The 18770-nt window shown below is 39.1% G+C and overlaps 1 protein-coding gene across 3 annotated transcripts; it reads left to right on the top strand.

Annotated features, from left to right (window-relative positions):
* Window positions 1-2904: 2904 nt before the first annotated feature.
* On the top strand, window positions 2905-17609 carry STX16 (syntaxin 16). 3 transcript variants are annotated; one of them, XM_076351894.1, is made up of 9 exons: window positions 2905-3117; window positions 5666-5677; window positions 8075-8182; window positions 9417-9557; window positions 10116-10278; window positions 11317-11408; window positions 12590-12733; window positions 13274-13354; window positions 15621-17609. In XM_076351894.1, exons 1-9 carry the CDS (start codon window positions 2983-2985, stop codon window positions 15723-15725), a joined length of 981 nt encoding a protein of 326 aa, XP_076208009.1. In that variant the 5' UTR covers window positions 2905-2982; the 3' UTR covers window positions 15726-17609. The 3 variants fall into 3 exon arrangements, with proteins under 3 accessions (XP_076208009.1, XP_076208007.1, XP_076208008.1); XM_076351892.1 differs by lacking the exon at window positions 5666-5677 and having other exon boundaries at window positions 2905-3063; XM_076351893.1 differs by lacking the exons at window positions 2905-3117; window positions 5666-5677 and adding an exon at window positions 7279-7430.
* Window positions 17610-18770: the final 1161 nt, after the last annotated feature.

Genomic DNA, 18770 nt, shown 5'->3' with positions numbered 1-18770 from the left:
AGGAAGACACAGGCTCCAAAGCTATGGCAATGAACTTCAGCATCAAGAAGCAACAGCCCAAAATATTAACAGTATATGCTTAGAAAAATATATTTAGGGATATGTGCTGTCTTAGGAGGGGAAAATATGATCCTTTTTATGAACGGATCAAGTCTTACCTTATAATGTATTTGTTTGCCCTTGCCATGCCTGTAGGAAAGATATACCAGGACCTCATTCCTCTGATGGTTAAACATTTTCTTCTCATTTCCAGCCTACATTTATTTATTACCAGACAGAATAGATCTACTAGCTTTTCTCTGTTTAGAAAACTAGTTACCTTACAAAGTCATCAGGTTAGTCTGGCACTATCCACCTTCAGTAAATGCGTGTTGTATTTTAGCCCATTTCTATCTACCATCATGTCTGGTATTATTCTTTCCTGCTAAATTTATCCAAAAGTCTTGTATTTTATTTGGATCAGACTTTAATCATTTTTCCTCTTTTTAAATGCTCGAACAATTTTTCCTGCTCTTAAATTGTGTTGTGTTGCTCCAGCAGTGATGCTGTTACACAGCCAGACATAATCTTGATAGGCCAGTGCCGTTAGATGTCTGGGTCAGAAATTAGAATATTTCAGTTGAAAGGGACCTATAATGATCATCTAGTCCAAATTATCATCGCATTATGATCTTTATGATTTGTGCCACTTGGATGAGGTAATTTCTATCTCCATACATTCATTTCTTCTTTGTATATTTCCGCTATATATTATGCATTAATTTGTGTCCTGCCTCTCCCCCTTTCATCACCCCTGCCTCTTCTCTCCTTCGTCTCCTGGTATGTACGCCTGAAGAACATTTTGCTATTTGTTTTAATTTCCTTTGCGAGGTCTAACTCAGCTTTGCTTCTGGCACGTTTCCCTTTATGCCTACACTTCCTAAGATGTAATTTTCTTTGATTAATCCTTTTTTCCATTCCTTCTACTCCCTTTGCTTATTCCTAATATCCACTTTGAAGTGGTTATTCACCACGTTAGGTCTGGACCCCTTCCTTACAGAGTTTTATCCCTCTGTGTACAAGTCCCAAATATTTTTATACCCTCTGCTTAAATTCCAAGCCTGCCCAACATTCAAACCTTTTTAAGCTGTCAAAAATCAGGAAGTAAAAGACATTAATTGCTGGCATATACCAACTTCCAGCACATTAGGCTTCCCATTGGGTTCATGTTCACCATCCCACCGTGTGAGATGTTCCAACCGGTTTTCTCCGTGCACGCATCCAGAGCTAAAAGATCGTGGGGAGACTGCTGATGGCAGGAGACATTCCTCTCGACCTACAGCCACAGCAGCGGTGCCAAGAGAAGGCTGGAAGGTCATTAGCTGAAACTGTTCTCATAGAATAAAAAATTGTTACAGTAGATTAAAAATTAGCGTGAAGAAATGAAGTACATACATATATTTTTAAACCCTCTGTCAGGCAGCCAAAATGAAAACAGATTTCACCAGACCACGAAAAATGAAACGCGTGCGTTAGTCCTTGTATGACTGGAGCTTATTTCCTTGCTAAATTCCAAGTTTCGGGTCTCTCCCGCTGAGGCAGAAGGGCTGCTCAAGAAAACTCCCCAAATGTCTTATAATAGCAAAGGAATACTTTTTTCTATTTCTCACTGTACAAGTTTGCCCAGGCGGTTAGATAAAACAGGGTAACATTTCCAGAAAATGTGGTTGTGATTATAGTCACTGTTCCTACCATATGTGTAAATACTAGTTGTTTTGGGGGTTTCTTTTGAGAGTTTAAGCTAGGGAGTCTCTTGACGACCGGCGTGCAGCAGCTGCCCTGGCCGTGCCGGGCAGCGGCTGCTGCTGTTTTCACAAGGGACATATCGGACGTCCCTTGGGGTGCAGGCGCGAGGTGCGGACCTGGCGTGGGGTGCGCAGGAGGGAGCCTGAGCCCCACCTCGTGTCACGCCAGCCCCACGCAGCGGGGACCCAGACCAGCCTGACAGAGCAGCAGGGAAAAAATAGTTTCAGTTCACCCTATTAAAAAGCCTCTTCCAGAAAGTCAAACTCAATATTGTCACTTTAAACGGCTTGTTCATTTGCAGGGAACATCTTGATTTTTGAATGGTCAGCCCCAGCAAAAAGAGCTGTGCAAGGTTTTTTGGAAAACAGAAAATTCACTGAAAGGAAATTGGGGGGAAGGTGATGGGGGATTCAGGGGGAAAAAAAAAAAATGGGAAAAGGGAAGCCATCAAACCAAAATGGTCGTGCGACAGTATTTTGCTTTGAACCAAACTTGTGCCTTTTGAGGATTATTTGAGGATGCTTCACAGCAGCGAGAAGGAGCAAGTTAACTGAAAAAGCTGTGGAAATGTCAGGGCTTCTTTGCACGCAGCCATTTCGCCAAGTTTCCCCGCAGGGGAAAGGCAGGGCTCCGGCCCAGCCGCCAGCGAGGGGGCCCAGGGACAGGCGGGGAGACACGGAGGCTGCCATTTCTCACAGGCCCACACCTGGCTGTCATTATGGGCAACCAACATATATGGCACTAACGCCCATGGACGCACCCCGCTAAGGCCAGGAGAGGCAGAGGGCTGGGGTCTGTCAGCCCTAAGGGGGGGGGGGGGGGGGGGGTTCACAGCCGTTTGCGTTGGATGTGGGGTTTTGCTGCCCGGCCCTAGGAGGGTCGGAACGCTGGTGCGGCGGCCGGCGGGCCCGGGCGGAGCGGGGCGGCGGGCGGGGCGGAAGGCGCTGAGCGATGCACAACGCGGAAGTGAGCCGGGCCGTTGCTGGGGCTGCGGTCGGATCCGGGGGGGGATGGATGGGGCCGGCGGCCGGAGGGGCCCGGCGCTGGGGGTCTCCGCCCGGGCCCTGTGAGCGGCCAGCGGGCGTCGCCGGGGGCGGCCGCCGTCTCTGCCCGCGGGCCCCGGGCTGAGCTAGGGCCGAGGGCCCGGCAGCGAGGCGCCGAGCGGCCCCGGGGCGAGGGGCCCCGGGGCGGTAGGCCATGGCCACCCGGCGTCTAACGGACGCATTCTTGTTGTTGCGGAACAACGCGGTGCAGAGCCGGCAGCTGCTGGCCGAGCAAGTGAGTAGTTACGGCTCCTCCAGCCCTCTGAGTTCACGTAGCATGGCTGCTGCGGTGAGTCTCCTCCCTTCATCCTACTGTACCGTGCTGCGCCTGGGGCTGCCAGGCAGCCGAGCTGTGTGCCCCGCTCCTCCCGTCTGGCCCTCCAGCCTTCCCCGATCCCCCCTCACCTGCCCCGGCTCTCCCTAGCTCCCTTTCTGTGAGCCCTCTCCTCAAAACCCCACCGTCCTCTGTACTTTCCCCCTCTGCCCCTCCCTCCCCACCTTGTTGATCCCTCTCTCCTACTACTTAACGTAAAATGAATAGAAGAGATCTGTCTTTGTGCTGATCACGTCTCTATTCACTTCATGAATAATAAATACAGTTATTGTTCTAATAACCTCATGTTAGCATTGACATGAGGTTTTTTGTCCGCTGTGCTTTTTGATGTCTCCTTTCCCCAAAGAAAAAAATCCAAGTTATTTCATAGAGCAGAACTCTTCTATTCACTTCAGCGTGGGCACTGTTAAATACACTAGTGTAGATTATTCCCATTGCTTGAATTTTTCCATAATTTGCTCTGATGTCCATTGCCCTTTTTATTTTTTTTTTTCCCCCAAATACAAATAATACTGAAAGTCATCTGTGAGAGAGGGGAGTCAGTAGATTCTAGTATGAGTCCTCATTACAGAAACTTCAAAAAGCCATTTGTTCAGTGGCAGTTTATGCAGCTTTTTCTAAGTTTTGAGCTAGTCAGACTGTGATGGACTGCTTGGCAGCTCAGCCCTACTGAGGTTTTTACACTTTCTGTTAAAACTTATCATTTATTTGTAATAGTCACCAGTAAATATCTGCTGGCAGTCTCATCATTCTAAATTGCTTTGCATTAATGCATTTTTGTTAGGAAAAGCCGTACTTTGTGCTGCAAATTTTATTTCAGCTGATGAGTTGCTGTTGAATGGTCTGTCTTCATTGTTAACTCTGTTACACCTGTGTCTAACAAGCTATGTATTAAATTGCATTTGCAGAACAGGAAATGTCAATAGTAATGTGTATTATACGTGTTTAATTTGGCACTGCGTTTAGTTCTTGTTAACGTGGGTTTTTGCCAATATCAATATCACTTTTTTTAGATCCTTGGATTTTTTTAAAATATCACCTAGAAAATTTAGTGATAGTTTAAACTCGCATACAGGCTACTGAGCAGTGAAACTACACTTTAAGTCAACAGTGAGTGCAGTAACACTTAGCGCTTGCATAAAACGTTTATTTACGGTGTTTGTTAACATTAATTGAAGCTATCTTCTAGGATGCTCATTCAAATGCAATCAAAGCTAACAGTGATTGGAAATTGTCGCTCTTGTGCAGTGGGTGAAGTTAGTCAATGGCTCAATCATGATCCTGGTGGACAGTTGAGAGTTCCGTAGTTACTTGCTACAAGTGTACTATTTTAGCAAGAAGTGTAAAGATGGTAGTGTGAGCTATTCACCTTTCATGTTTCTAAGGTGCCTGTCACTGTCAGAGTTGCAGCTAATAACCTTTTCTTTTGGGTGGAGTCCCCAGAGCAGAGCTTGCTGCGTATCAGCAGGGCAGTGTTGCAAATTCTAGCTCATAGTACTTTGGTTTACCTTAGTTCACTCTCCAGGCTTCTGAAGAAATCCTTTACTCTGAGAGCTCTCTGTCAAAAATTGTGTTCTGCCCTGGAAGATGCATTCTCACGTGGACAGTCAACCGCTCCTTAAACTCAGATAATCAAAGTGGCATTCTTAACAGTATAGTCCTATTTCAAAAGCTTGGTATATGATAAAAGAGATCATTAGTTGAAGCCTGCTGCTTTGTTAAACCACAAGTATTTTGTCCTTGTTTTAGATCTGATATGCTTGCTTTATTAATCTTTCAGTGAAATATCCTATTGCTCACACATACACTCTACAGTACAAAAACTGATGAATAGAGAAGGTGCAGATATGTTGCGGATACTAGCCTTTTGTATTTTTTCAGATGCATGTAGGATTAATGTTACCTGAAACTAGAGCATAACTGAAGTGTGTACATAAGCGAGAGTACAGTATATTTGCTTTCGCTTTTTGTCTTCTACTGTCTGTTTTATCCTGTGATAACTGGGGTGCTTGTCAATAAATGTCTTGCAAAAGCTTGTATGTGCGTCCTCCAATCATAATCAAACCTTCTAACTCACCAGTGGATGTTGAATACTGCAGTCAAATTGCCCTTGCTGTCACACTTCAATATATTCTATTTCATTTTTTCTACCTGAAATTTTAGTAACTAGAAACTTCACTGTGCAGTTACTTTGGGAAACAAACCAAGCTCATAACTTGACCTCTTATCTTCTTTCTGTTTACCAAGCAACTGAAATATTTTTTTAAAAGTTTGTGCATCAAGGAAGATGCTGACTTAAAAAGTACAATATCATGATGTATTTATTGAATAGTCATGTTTTAAAAGCCAGTTTATTTTGTTCTTGGTAAACTGTCATGCTTAAAAAAAAATCAGTATTTTCTTAACTGACCATAGCCTATATCTGCCCTATGTCTCTTTTTTCCCTTTTCCCTTTTGCTGTTTCTAACTGGATGGGGCTGATGGGATCCACAAATCACTTCAGGAGCTGGATGAGGTATTGTTTTTCACATTTTATTCTGCATCAAGCATACATCGTTGAGCTAAAGTGTTCCTTTCTTTATTCTTCTAGATTATTAAATTTCATTATATAGGATTGAGTGTCTCCATGCACAGTAGAAGGACGAGGCTGCATGAAGACAAGCATTTTGTGATATAATGTTACATTGTTAATAGATACCTGTATAAACTAGTCTGACTTACTGTATACATATGGGATATAGTGACTTTGTACGATGAAGCTGTTAACTATTTTTTATGCTATGCATAAATTGTACAAACCTTATTGGTCAGGAAATAAGGTCAGGGATAAAAAACAGGCTTTCAGGAAAGAATTGCCCAGGAAGGAAGAGGGATTGCTTTCTAAAAGGGGAGGGGGTGGGGAACCACAAAGCTTTCCAGGCCTGATAAAGGAAAATTTAGAAATCTGGGAGAAACTAGGAAGTGAGGTTTTTGTATGAAATCTTTCCCTGCGAACAAACAGTGAAGTAATTGGGTATGTTTCAAGTGGTACCATTGATGACACCACCTCTTTCTGTCTCCAGTAAAGGAAGATTATTTTATGTCTGAAATTACAAAGCCTGGTTCAACTGGCAACAAGATCTATATTTTTGTTCCAATTCCACCCATTCCCCTGCCTTCCTCTCAGAGGAGGAAGATGACTGGAAGCATCTATGGCCCTAGTGCTAAATGTTGCTCTGTGACTCTGCACACTGTTAGATGTGTATCATACTCAGCCTTAAATTGGAGAATCATAGGCATGCTTGTTGGAAGGAACCTCTGGAGATCTTCTAGTTCAAGCTCCTGCTCAAAACAGGACGATTGGTAAGCTATATAGGGTCATCCATGACTTTGTTTAACCAAGTCTTGAAAACCTCCAAGAGCAAAGATACCATACTTTCTCTGGACAACCTCATCCAACACTGCACCGTTGTAGAAATAGGTTTTTTTGTACCTGCACTATAGCACTGAGTCTATTTACATAAGTTTCTAAACCCTACCAAGAAAAATATTCTGATCTGTTTAAAGGTCAGTCACACTAATACTGTCCTTAAAAGAATTCTTATTGAGGGTGAACAGCACATCTTACTGGTAATGATATCAAAGCAGATAAATAAATCTGTACCTATATATTCAAGATCAGACCGTGGCTTTTGGTTTCTGCGAAACTGAGCTTTAAAAAAACCAACCAACCAAAACAAATGCCCTGCACATTCTGTTCTTATTCCTTCACAGTTGTCATGTTTTAAGCTCTCTTGAGGTTGAAGTTATTCAACCTGCATCCAAAAGTATTATTTGAAAAATAAGATTGATCAATCTTATCACAGGTATTTTGTGACTCTAAAAATTACTTTTAATTAGTCATGTGTTTTTTTCCCTAAAACCTTTTAATATTTCAACCCTACAAATTGGATTCTGTTCCCAAAAATAATCTCCAAAAAGTGTATCATACCCTTCTGCAACTATGACTGTGCTGCTGTACATCAGTGTGCATCAGTCTCCAGTAATATAAACCCCTGATTTGTTGCACCTGAGTTATTCAAATTATGACTATTAATTGTGATAAAGGGTTTCTTTTACTCCTTCCCTATCTCCAGCCCTCCTCTGGATCTGTGGAAAGCTGTCTATAAGCTGGCTGGCACATCGTCTTATTTATTCTCTGACAGTCTCTGGAATTTTCTGGAGAATTATCCCACCTATTTTCCTGCAAGTTTCTTTGCCTCAGACCATATAGCTGAAGCAGCAAGCAGGTATCATTGTGATATAGGGAAGCGTGGATTGGTCACTGCCTTGGCTATTTTTGTTTAGCACCTTTTAATTTCTGTTAAATAAATAATTTAACAATTTTAGTTGCATGTTGGTTTGCAAGAGTGTTTGTTCTTCAGCTGCCTAGTAGGTGAGTGTCTGGCTAAATACAACATTGTTTGAGAACAATCATGGGATGCTATTTTTATTTCTTGGAGATATAATAAACATTTTTATTTGGAGATTTTCCCAAATGAGATTTTCAGACTTGCCTGGCCCAACATAAACCATGCTACACCATTGATTAGGGATCCCTTGGCTGTGAATCACTGTCTAATATGAAATGTACCAACATGAGAATTACTTGAATTCTCACTGCAATACCATATTTTCTCCTTGAAAATCCACTAAGAATTTATTCTAAGGGTAACTTTCATCTTTCAGATCCTGTAGGAAGTGGGAGGATGTAGGTCATTAGCATATAGGGACAAACCAGGAGATGTGCATCTTGATCATACCTGCATCATGTGCAAATACATTTTTGAGGTTAATTTTTATGGGAAGGCATACATGCACTTTTTCCTAATGCTCAAGCATTTGGATCTAATTTGTGTAAAATTAATTTGCTGTCTTTTCTTATCTTCTGTAGCTTGCTGATGATCGTATGGCACTGGTATCAGGAATAAGTTTAGATCCCGAAGCAGCAATTGGAGTAACAAAACGCTTACCTCCCAAATGGGTTGATGGAGCAGATGAAGTAAGTTGTGTGGCAAATCCAACACAGAGTTTGATTTCTCATGTAGAGATTTATTAGTGTTGCCAGTTACATTCTCAATGCTGTAAGTTTTACAATAGAAGTAGTATAGAAGAAAGATTTAAGTAAGTGTGTTTTCTAAACTGACACCCTTGTTTAGAGGAAAATATCAGGCAAGCTGTGACTTATTATCTTGAAGGATATATTGCAAGTGAAAAAAAGGGAGATTATCTAGGGCTGGAAATTCCAGGAGACTGGGTTTGCATCATCTGTGGGAGCCCAGTATTAACAGTACACTGGGACCATTAGGATAGACATGCCATAGCTGACTGTTTAGACTTGAGACTGCAGGAAGGTCCTAAAGCTCTTAGCAAAGCAAAGTTGTTCTCAGTTTGAAACTTAGAAGGAAGGGTACAAAAAAATTAGCACTTCCAGTAGACTTTTTATTTGAACCCGTTGAGGGGTCCAACTGCATAGACCCGAAAATGGTGGAGATTAGCAGTTTAATATTTGAAAACAAAGTGTCAGTGTCTTCTAGCAGGAGAATTTTTCCTGCCTATGCAGTACTGATGCCTTGCAAGTTATGGAAATATTTGGACAAATGCGAGGGGAATGATTCTAGAGGCATCCAATTAAAAACCTTTTCCAGTATTTGGAGTGTGAAGCTATTCTTGACTTTCAAAAAATCCTTTTAAAATGCACTCTTGGAACACACGTTGGCTCATCAGTTTGTGTGTACAGAACCCATTGTGCAAAAAGGTGATCAAGTCTCCTTTTTACTATGATAATAATCATTCTTACAGATTTATTTCTAATGACTTGTTTGAAAGCATGTAATTTAGCTTCTGCTGTTAAGTTCAGGCTATTCAATGTTTGACAGAGTTGAAGGTGTGACCTGAATTTTCATTTATGTTTTTAGAAGTTGGCTAAACCTTCTTATCATGATATTAATTATATAATGATAAAAATATTATTCCAACTTAATGAAGCATATTTGAAAACAGCAGTCTTGCCTAAGATTAACAAGAGTAGGTTTAAAAAGTAGTAAACTCAAAATACATGAAAGTATTCAGTTACTTCTTATTCAGCTTTTTATGTGGGTTTTTTTAATGATCTTTGGTCTGCTTTTTATGTTATATAGATTTCTTTCAATGATTTTTGTCTAGCATTTGTCAGAACATTTTCCTCTGAAACATTAGTCACTTCCCTTTCTTCATTGTTGGGCTTTCTGTTTTAGATTCAGTATGATATCGCCAGGGTTAAACAGAAGATGAAGGAATTAGCCAGTCTTCATGATAAACATCTAAACAGACCAACACTGGATGACAGCAGTGAAGAAGAACGGGCAATAGAAATAACAACCCAAGAGATCACACAGGTACAGGCTGCTTTCAATTCTAAACCTACGGTTTGACGTATCTGTAATGAATCATGATGAGGCAGTGGCTTGCTTTGAGTAAAGCATTTCTTTTGTAATCAGTATTAGAGCGAGCCAGAAGTCCTGGGTTCTATGCTTGGTACTGCACTCACTGACTCGGTGAACTTCTCAACAAGTCACTTAACCTCCCTGTTCTTCTACTTAACCTGTTTGCTTTTCTACTTGGAATAGGATTGGGAGACTTAATCAAATCACATTTACGGATATCTCGGACATACAGATATATATTTTCTAAGGCTTTGGGTCCAAGCAGTTATAACGAAGGAAATGTCTTTGGTCAGAAGCAGTTGTGTTACTCTGCTACCCTGGTAGCTTTAAGTTGCTTGCTCATTTATGTTCTGTGTTTCCATACCTTTTTAAACATTGCACTGGGCAGTAAGAAATTTGATTTCTAGATTTTTTAAATTAAATATTAAGTCTTCCATTTGGAACTTTTGCAATGTGATATTTAAAGTGTGTGTTGCTGTATGTTTTTTACTAATGAAATTGTTTTCTCAGTTATTTCACAGATGTCAGAGAGCAGTCCAGGTCTTGCAGAGCAGGTCACGTAGTTGTACAGAACAAGAAGCACGTGTTCTCAGGAATGTAGTGTCTTCCTTAGCACAGTCCCTTCAGGACCTATCCACCAACTTTAGGCATGCACAGTCTGACTATCTCAAACGTAAGCATAAGAGATACAGTAATACATGGGCACCTTCTGTGGAAACCACTAATTAAGGTGTGCTTATTTTCTTGGTTGGGAAAACTGAAGCACAGAAGGGTTAAGTGATGCACACAGGACTACCAGAAGCATATTAGAGTGGAGGTTAGAATTTGGGAGTTTCTGGTTCACAGCCCATGTTCAAACTGCTTTATTCTACCTGTCTTTCATATTGCTAAAGGAGAAATTTCATGGTTAAGTGTATCAACAAAACCAGTGTATTTCATCCATCCATACTTTTAATGTGTCATTGCTTCTCAAATTGTGGTCTGCAAAGCTACTTCTGTTACAGTGGTGAAGCAGCCATTGGTCTTCAGACATGATACCTGCTGTTGATTGGTAGTCTGTGATAGATAAAACTTCAAAAGGTAGTCTGTGATAAATTAAAATTCTGCATCTATAAACAGATCGGAAGTGGAATATCCTCTGTTTAAAACTCTAGTGTTTTGTGTGCAGTTCCATTTTCAGCTAAGTAAGATTATTTTAATCTTTGAAGAAACCCACAAAAACTTGATCTTCAAATTTAATACTGACATAACATTTCTTCCTCCCATGGTATAAATGGCACAGGTGGAACCATCTGTTCCACCAAAGGTGGAACTACCACCTTTCTGGGTAGATGCAAGAGTAATTGTTAGAAAACTGTGTGATTCTGAGTTTGGGTGGAAGGTGGCACTCTTTAATCTTTGATTATCTGATCACAATTCAGACAAGGGATGTTCCTAAGAGAATTTGTTAGGAAATAGCCTAGAGTGATCACACTTTAAAGCTCTTAACTTACCTAATTTTTTTAACTTTATAGAATGTGATGACTTAAAATCACCAATTTAATCGGAGTCTTGCAAGTCTGGTTGAATTTGTTATGCTTTGTTAAATAGTAAGCCTGTGTGACAGTTAAAATTTAGATACTGCTATTTGTCATTTATTAGCCAGATTTTACTCTTACTCTGATTTTACTGTGCATAAATATTATGCTCAAACATAGTTTGTCTTTTACAGGCATGAAGAATAGAGAAGAAAGATCCAAACACTTCTTCGACACCTCAGTCCCACTGATGGATGATGGGGAGGATGATACACTTTATGACAGAGTAAGTTAAGATATTATTACGCAAATTCAATACGAAGAAGCTTTTTAATGTACCTTTAATTTTAGTATGAAAATATCAAAGTGGTATGCCATGAGCACCAAGCTACATGGAAATTCTATTTCTGCAGATTTGTGATGCATTTTCCTAATTAGTATTGCTGTTGTGATGTTAAGATGATTGTGCCATCAGCCTCTGTTGCAGTGTGAGGGAACTCAGTTTGACTACTGAATTCTCCTTACATGACTGCAAGGGACTAGAAGGTCTGTAAATATAGTGCTGTCCTTTGTCATACCACCTTTCTGGGCAGATGCAAGAGTAATTGTTAGAAAACTGTGTGATTCTGAGTTTGGGTGGAAGGTGGCACTCTTTAAAATGAAATTTAAAGTGTAACTGAAAACTTTCAGTATTACAAATTGTTGCAAATAAGGGTGTAATGATTTGTTTCTGCACAGTTAAGTTGTTATGTTGTAGAGCTGTATCAGACCCACTTTTTTTTTTACTTTGTGGAGTTTGGGGATACGGCATTTCTAAGCAATGGTTTGATCTGTTCTATTGTGTCCTATCTAACAGTGCTGCTTCTGCAGCGCTGTTATACTCTTAACTATAATGCTCAAAGTTTAACTGAAAACTTACCGAAAAAGTCAAGGCAACTTTTCAGCTAATCTTGTGTATAAGAGGTTTTTCACTTATCTCTAAATAAGAGCGATGGGGAAAGGATAGTGTTCACTTGTGAATGGCCTTGGGAGACAAAACCAGTATGGTGTCTATAGTTTATTTAAAAAAAAATCAGAATTGCTGCTGTGTCTTTACACATTGCCATTATGGGACTTTCTGTAACGCTGATCAATCAGTAGATATTCCATAACTACTAGACACTTGCACGTATTGGTTTTGTACACCAATAAAAACATGGGTTTAGAACAGACCTTATTTTAAAAAGTTGTTTGTGTGTTTGGGCAGGATGCAATTTAAATTTTCTCTGCTCAAACCATAAATAGATGTCCAGGTTATTTTAGTGACCCTGAAACTGTTTTTAAAATACAATTTTTTTTTCTTAGAAACTTGTCTACTAAAGAAATTCCAAAAGGACTGTTGTGTTATGAAATCTTATAATCCTTATAATTTCTAGTGTTTTCATGCTGTTAATGTTAGCTCAACATCTAAATCTTTTATTTCAACAGGGTTTTACAGATGACCAGCTAGCACTGGTGGAGCAAAACACATTAATGGTAGAAGAGCGGGAACGAGAAATCCGTCAGATTGTACAGTCAATCTCTGATCTCAATGAAATATTTAGGGACCTGGGAGCAATGATAGTAGAACAGGTACACTGTCATCACGGTGTTAGTAAAAAATAGGAGATTCCAACTTACTGACTCTTCCTGTTGTAACATCCTGATTTCATGTGCTTCTCGTTTTTCCTAACTTACCTCTTCAGGCTCGGGTTTCCTCTGCTTGAAATCTGCCAGAAGATGAGTTAATGAAAAGAAATAAATAAAAATTCAACTGGTTATGGGTGTTAGACTAAAAAAAAAACATAGAATGCCAAAGTTCTGTTGGTTATTTCTTCCAGAGATTCAGTTTAGGTTAAATGTGTCAGCCAAAAGCACCTGAACTGAAAGTAAGGTAATTATTAAGTAATTATTAAGGGATGTGATGTGAGATGGTGACAGAGCTGCCAGTTAGATACTGAGCAAGGAGGTCGTTTAATGAAGTCCTAACTAGTTCTCCTGTAAAAGTTCATAGTTTACATAGTTCATTAGCTGTTTGTGAGTGTTGTTAATTACTCTGCTGCTCATAATAATAATTGCTTTATGAAGTTCATTTAGGTTCAATTTGGTGCTCATTGTCTCCATTTTATTTAGGGAACAGTTCTAGATAGAATTGACTACAATGTCGAACAGTCATGTATGAAAACTGAAGAGGGTCTAAAACAACTACATAAGGTAAGCTGGCAGAATACTTAAGCTGCTTTGCATTTCTAATGATCTTTTATAATAGCCGTTAAGTTAGTCCTTTCTCAATTGCACATTGTCTCTTTTAGAAATGATTGCTGTACAGTATGAAATGTCCAACTGTACTGTAGTAGGAACTTTCCATATGACTTCTGTTAATGTCATACTTGATGCCTAGTGTTAATTTATTAAATAACTTTCTGGGCATCCAAGCAATGTGCTTTGATCTTGCTGACCTGGTGGGACTGATCTGCAATTCCTTCTCTGTTTGGAGAGCCCAGCACTTGTGAAGTAGGACTGGTTATTGGGTACCTCACTATAGATTTTGGTCAGTTGATATATCCTAGTTTGAAAACATTATCTCAATAGTGTGAGCAGCAAGAATAATTTTTAATGTTTTCCTTTACCACCTGACACTTGTCAGAAGTTAGGTCCAACCTGATGTTTTTAATGTGAAGCTTCTACTATGAACATCTGAAAAGTTTGAACTGGCAGCAGAACAGAGTTTTGTGGTTGTTTTTGTTTTGTTGGCTGTTTTGTTTTGTTTTGATTTTAAGCTAAGTTCTGACTTGTCAGCTCAGTTCAGTCCTTCCGTTGCTGGAAATAAAGTAGAATGAGAGATTTATGCAAAAGCCTCTTAAGTAAAACATTCTGTTTTGGAAACGTGGACATCTTACTACTACACACTCAACTTCTTCATATTATGGTAGACTTCTAATATATGGACAGCAAAAAAATGCCATTTGAGGAAAAGCAAAATAAATTGGTTATAAGTTTATTCTTGTTATACATAAAAGTAAATTTGAGATCACTAAAATTAAGCCTTGTTCACCAATGGTCAATGCCTTAAGTAATTGCAAGCAATTTGCACAAACTGAACTGGAAACAAATGAATCAGTTGGAATCAATGCTATTCCTAGTCTAGTGGCAGTTAATGAATTGTCAGCAAACCCCTCTTTGGATTGCTGACTAGAGTATGGATTTTTGATGCAATATGTACCTGTTTTCAGTACAGCATAGGAATTTTTTCACCTATCATGGAAGATGTACACACAGGTCTGAATAGTAATATCAAACACAGATACCTTGCTGTTTCTAATACTGTTGCTAGCTTTATTCTGATTTAATATCTGTAATATCTATAATGCCAATTTTCTTTTCTGTTTTAATTGGCATAATTATTACAAACTACTGAGACAGTACTTTCACAGAAATTGCATTAATTCACTGCAGAAGTCTGGTGATATGAATCATGAGTTACCAATTCCTGCTTCACATGAAAATTGGAATCAGTTGTGATACTTTGTCAGGCTTTGATACTTAAAGCCTAATTAAGTAAATAATCACTGTGGTTGCATGTTACATAGTTTCAGGTCAAAAACTCCTCTTTAGCAGATCTGATAATAAATAATTACTTTCCAGGGACTATAAAGGAGAAGAATTAATATATTTTTCCCTTTAAATTTTGAAGGTTTATTAATTGTAAAAGAATTAAATACAAGTTTTGTTTTGTTTAGCTTCTATTAGCAGACTTTCATTTGGCTTTTGGAGAGTTTTCTCCACGTTGCCTCCTTTTAATTCCCCTGGGAAAAAGAGGAAAGGGATGAGAAAGTGTGGTTAGAAGAAAGAAGGAATGAAGCAGAAAACTGAGAACCAAATCAGAAAGAAAGCTTTCAGTTCTAATTGAAATTAAATGAAAATGCACAGCTGAATCAGGTACAACAAAAATGCCTATTCAAAAATGAAGTTTTGTTGTGAATTTTAATGTCCTTCAAATATAATACCGGAATCAAATCAGCAAAAATGAGTTAGAACATCTTACCAACTTCTACTGTTCAGACTTTCACGTACCCAGTTGCCTGATCTTGTTTCCATGGTCTTCATAGCTAGGTGTTCTTCCAAACGGAGTATCATTCTTCTGCGTAGCTCATACGTCCTGTGGAGGTATAGGGCCCTCTCAAGGACTGCTGAAAAGAAGTCACAGTTAGGTTGCTTAACCGACATGAGGATGTATTCTTCTTTATAGAGTCTGCTGTTTAATAGAGATAAATGACTTCAGTGTACACTTACCTGCAGTGAAGTCTATGGTGCAGACCGGAGTTTTTTTGTGGGAGTTGCTTGCAATATATGTTGTATGAAATGTCAAGTTACCAAAGAACAGTTCTGAGATAAATGTACTTCACTTATACTAAACAAGAGCCTGTACTTTGTAGCTTTGCAGAAATCTAAGTATTAACTCTCTTTTCTGTTTCTATAGGCAGAGCAATATCAGAAGAAGAATCGGAAGATGCTTGTTATTTTAATTTTGTTTGTTATAGTAATTGTCCTTATTGTTGTTCTTATTGGTGTAAAGTCACACTAGGTTTCACTTCATTTTCTCATTTTTGGAGTTTATGTGAACTTTTTTCCCCAATGTGAATGGATGGACCTGCACTCCAGAAAGCTGCCTCTGAATGTATAAGCCCTTGTGGTGCAAAGTCTGTGCAATGTTTCTGTAGAATTCTTCAAAGTACAAGTTTGGTGATCTGTGAGGTGTTTGTAAGGATTATATGGAAAATGTCAGGAAAACGTCAGGAAACCTGATGCTCCCACACAAATAATTTGGTGCTCTATGCAGAGGTGTTTGGAAACACAGTACTCTTGAAAAATAATTACAAAATTGAAGTTTACCAGTGAGTACAGTAATTAGGATGTTACTGTGAACAAAAATGTGTTGTATTCTGTATTCTTATGTCACAATTGTTACAGGCTTCAAATTTAAACCATGTTACTGAGTCATAGGAGTAGATAACAAAAATCGATCTAGATGTAAAATGTGTTGAGGCACAAAAATGTTTTATTTCATCTCCTTTCTTCCAGACTCAAAAACTCCAAAGAACTGGATAGACAGCTAAAAAAGAAAGCTTTTAGCAACCAGAATGTAATCCAACCCCTGTGATCTTAATTTAGATACTGCACCATTACTAAGAATCAGAGTAGTACTTGATCTTGTAAATAACAAGATTTAATCACTGGCATAATTTAACACAGTTAATTAAAAAAATTTTCTGAGTTTGAGTAATCATGGGAATGTTTTTCCTCACCAGAATGATCATATATTTTCATGTACAATTTTTTTTTTGTTTGAAGTTCAGACACTACATTAAAGCAGTGGTGAAGTTAAACCTAAAAAATAGAGATTCTTCTTTTGGCTTTCTACTCCCTCTGACCTGCTGTAGCGGGTCTCGGATGTTTCAGAATTTAGTTGCTGTAATAGCTGTTTATTTTACAGTGCATCTGTCCATTTGTATAAGTGACTTCACTACAGTATATATTACATCCATTTTCCATGACAGAAGATTATTTCTTTCAAATGCCTGCCTGGAAGAGGATGTGTTTGTGGGCTTTTACTGACCGTGAGAGATGTCATGCAAATGACATGTTACTAGGCCTTCAGCAAAGAATTTGGGGTTTTCTTCAGTGGAAAACTTTGCTGTAGGCCATAAAAGAGAAATTAAGGAAACATCTAAGTAATAGAATACTCATGATTTAATTCAGGCCTGAAGTGGTGTGCAGTTGTAGAGCCCTTGCCTTAATATTTTTAATATGGCTTTTCTGTATGGATTTTTTCCTCAAAGGGACTGTAACTTATTTCCTTCATTTTGACTGACACAGTGCTTCCCATAAACTTGCAGAGATGCTCTGCTCAAGGCCCCTGAAGTGCGGTTTCATAATATTATGATATTAATGTTGCATATGTTGCCTGCCCTGAGTTTATCTTTACTATGTACTAAGGAGGACTTAAGATGTGGCTTTAAACTGGCTTGGTGCAGGAATGGACCTGAAAGCAAAGACTACAAAGATGTGAAAGCTTTGGCTTTTTCTGTGGCTTATTGTGAAAAGCTTTGTACCACTCTTGTTACCTCTAGACAAAGGGGATGTTGAACTTCCAAAACTGCCAGTTCAAACCCTTGATTAAATTCATTAAGTAAACTGGTAAAAGAAAGAATGATGCTTGTAGTTGGGTGTGCAGCTCCCCTGTTCTGGTAATAGATCTTTTCAATGATCGTGAGTAAAACTACTGTCTCCCTAGTGTGCTGTCTACATCGGTTGGTGTGAAGCAGCGTATTGCTATAATTTAATATACTGTATTTGCAACTTCCTCTCTAACATGAGATCGTGTTATTTATTTCTGTCTTGACTGGTGCTTTTGACATTTTATCATGGCTAATGAATTCAAAGAAGTAATAAAACACTTCCAACCTAATTGGGCAATCACTCATTTTTTAAAAAAAGTATAAACTGAAACATACTCGTGTGATGGTAATGCGTCTCGATATAGTCTTCATAATTAAACGAAAGCAGCAGTGACATGAATATCTTGGGGGGGGGAAAAATAATGTAACTTTCTGTAGCACAATGTAACTTGGATTGTCAAGAGTTATTTCCCATGAGTTATGCCCATGGTATCTTAACTCCACTGAAGTAACTGGCTACATATTTTCTATCCAAATTCTGTAAAAGGGAAATGCTTTTTTAATAGGCATTGGACAAGTTAAACTCGGATGTCAACTGTCCTGTGTTACTTGAGCTGGAATTTATTGAAACTGATTATATCGAGGGGAAAAAACCCCACAACAACAGGCTTCTAAATCCCTGCGGGTGTCTAGTTTATTAGGAGTCAGTCTGAGTAACTACCAGCAGCTAAAACTCTTACGCTGTGTTTGTAAGAATATCTCTACATGGTGCATTACAGAAGGGGTACTATCTGTGCCATTGGGCAATGAAAGCCCAAAAAAGCCATGGCAACTGAGGAGCAGCTTGGCTTTAATAGTGGCTGCTGCCTACTCGGGTGTTACGGGAGCAAGAGCTGCCCAAACCTACTGACTGCGCTTCTGTCCAGCCCCGTAATCGTATCTGTATTCTGCTGCAGAGAAAGCTGGTACGCTGTCCTGCAGATTGTGGCCTCCTCGTGGCTGCTGGATTCTTCTCTGCTTGTACTCAACCTCCGATTCCTTACAAAGGAACAGAACGGCATTGCTAGAGCATCCGTGGCTCTTCACCTGGTGGGAATGACCTATAAAGCTGTTGGCTTGTACAGAATTTCTCCATTGAAATGCATGCAAGCGTGCAAAAAGGAGCTGCTACTCCTTGTTAACAAGTTAATTCTAGTGATACGTGAAAATGACAGTATTAAAAGCATTGTAATAGCAAATTTATTTCTACTGCAAGCCTTCTCTAGAAACTGAAAAGCAAAATGGAAGAATTAGTTTCTTGCTTGGTAGTTTTTGGAATGTGCTAAAAATTGGAATGAATATAATTGATGCAGCATTCACTGAGGCTGCCTAGATTGTATTGATTTAAGGTTTGCTTTTACGAAACTTACCACAACACAAAGGTCTTATCTCCTTTGCTTAAATCCTTGGAA

This window comes from Aptenodytes patagonicus, chromosome 14 (assembly GCF_965638725.1).
Source record: "Aptenodytes patagonicus chromosome 14, bAptPat1.pri.cur, whole genome shotgun sequence".
Taxonomy (NCBI): domain Eukaryota; kingdom Metazoa; phylum Chordata; class Aves; order Sphenisciformes; family Spheniscidae; genus Aptenodytes; species Aptenodytes patagonicus.
Note: the sequence above shows the minus strand (reverse complement) of the source record. Positions and strands in the feature narration are given on the sequence as shown.

Coding starts and splice junctions, on each gene's coding strand:
- STX16 (XM_076351894.1), top strand. CDS start 2,983: ATGGCCACCCGGCGTCTAACGGACGCATTCTTGTTGTTGCGGAACAAC. Junction 10,279..11,316: donor ACAGTCTGACTATCTCAAAC/GTAAGCATAAGA, acceptor TGTCTTTTACAG/GCATGAAGAATAGAGAAGAA. Junction 13,355..15,620: donor GTCTAAAACAACTACATAAG/GTAAGCTGGCAG, acceptor CTGTTTCTATAG/GCAGAGCAATATCAGAAGAA.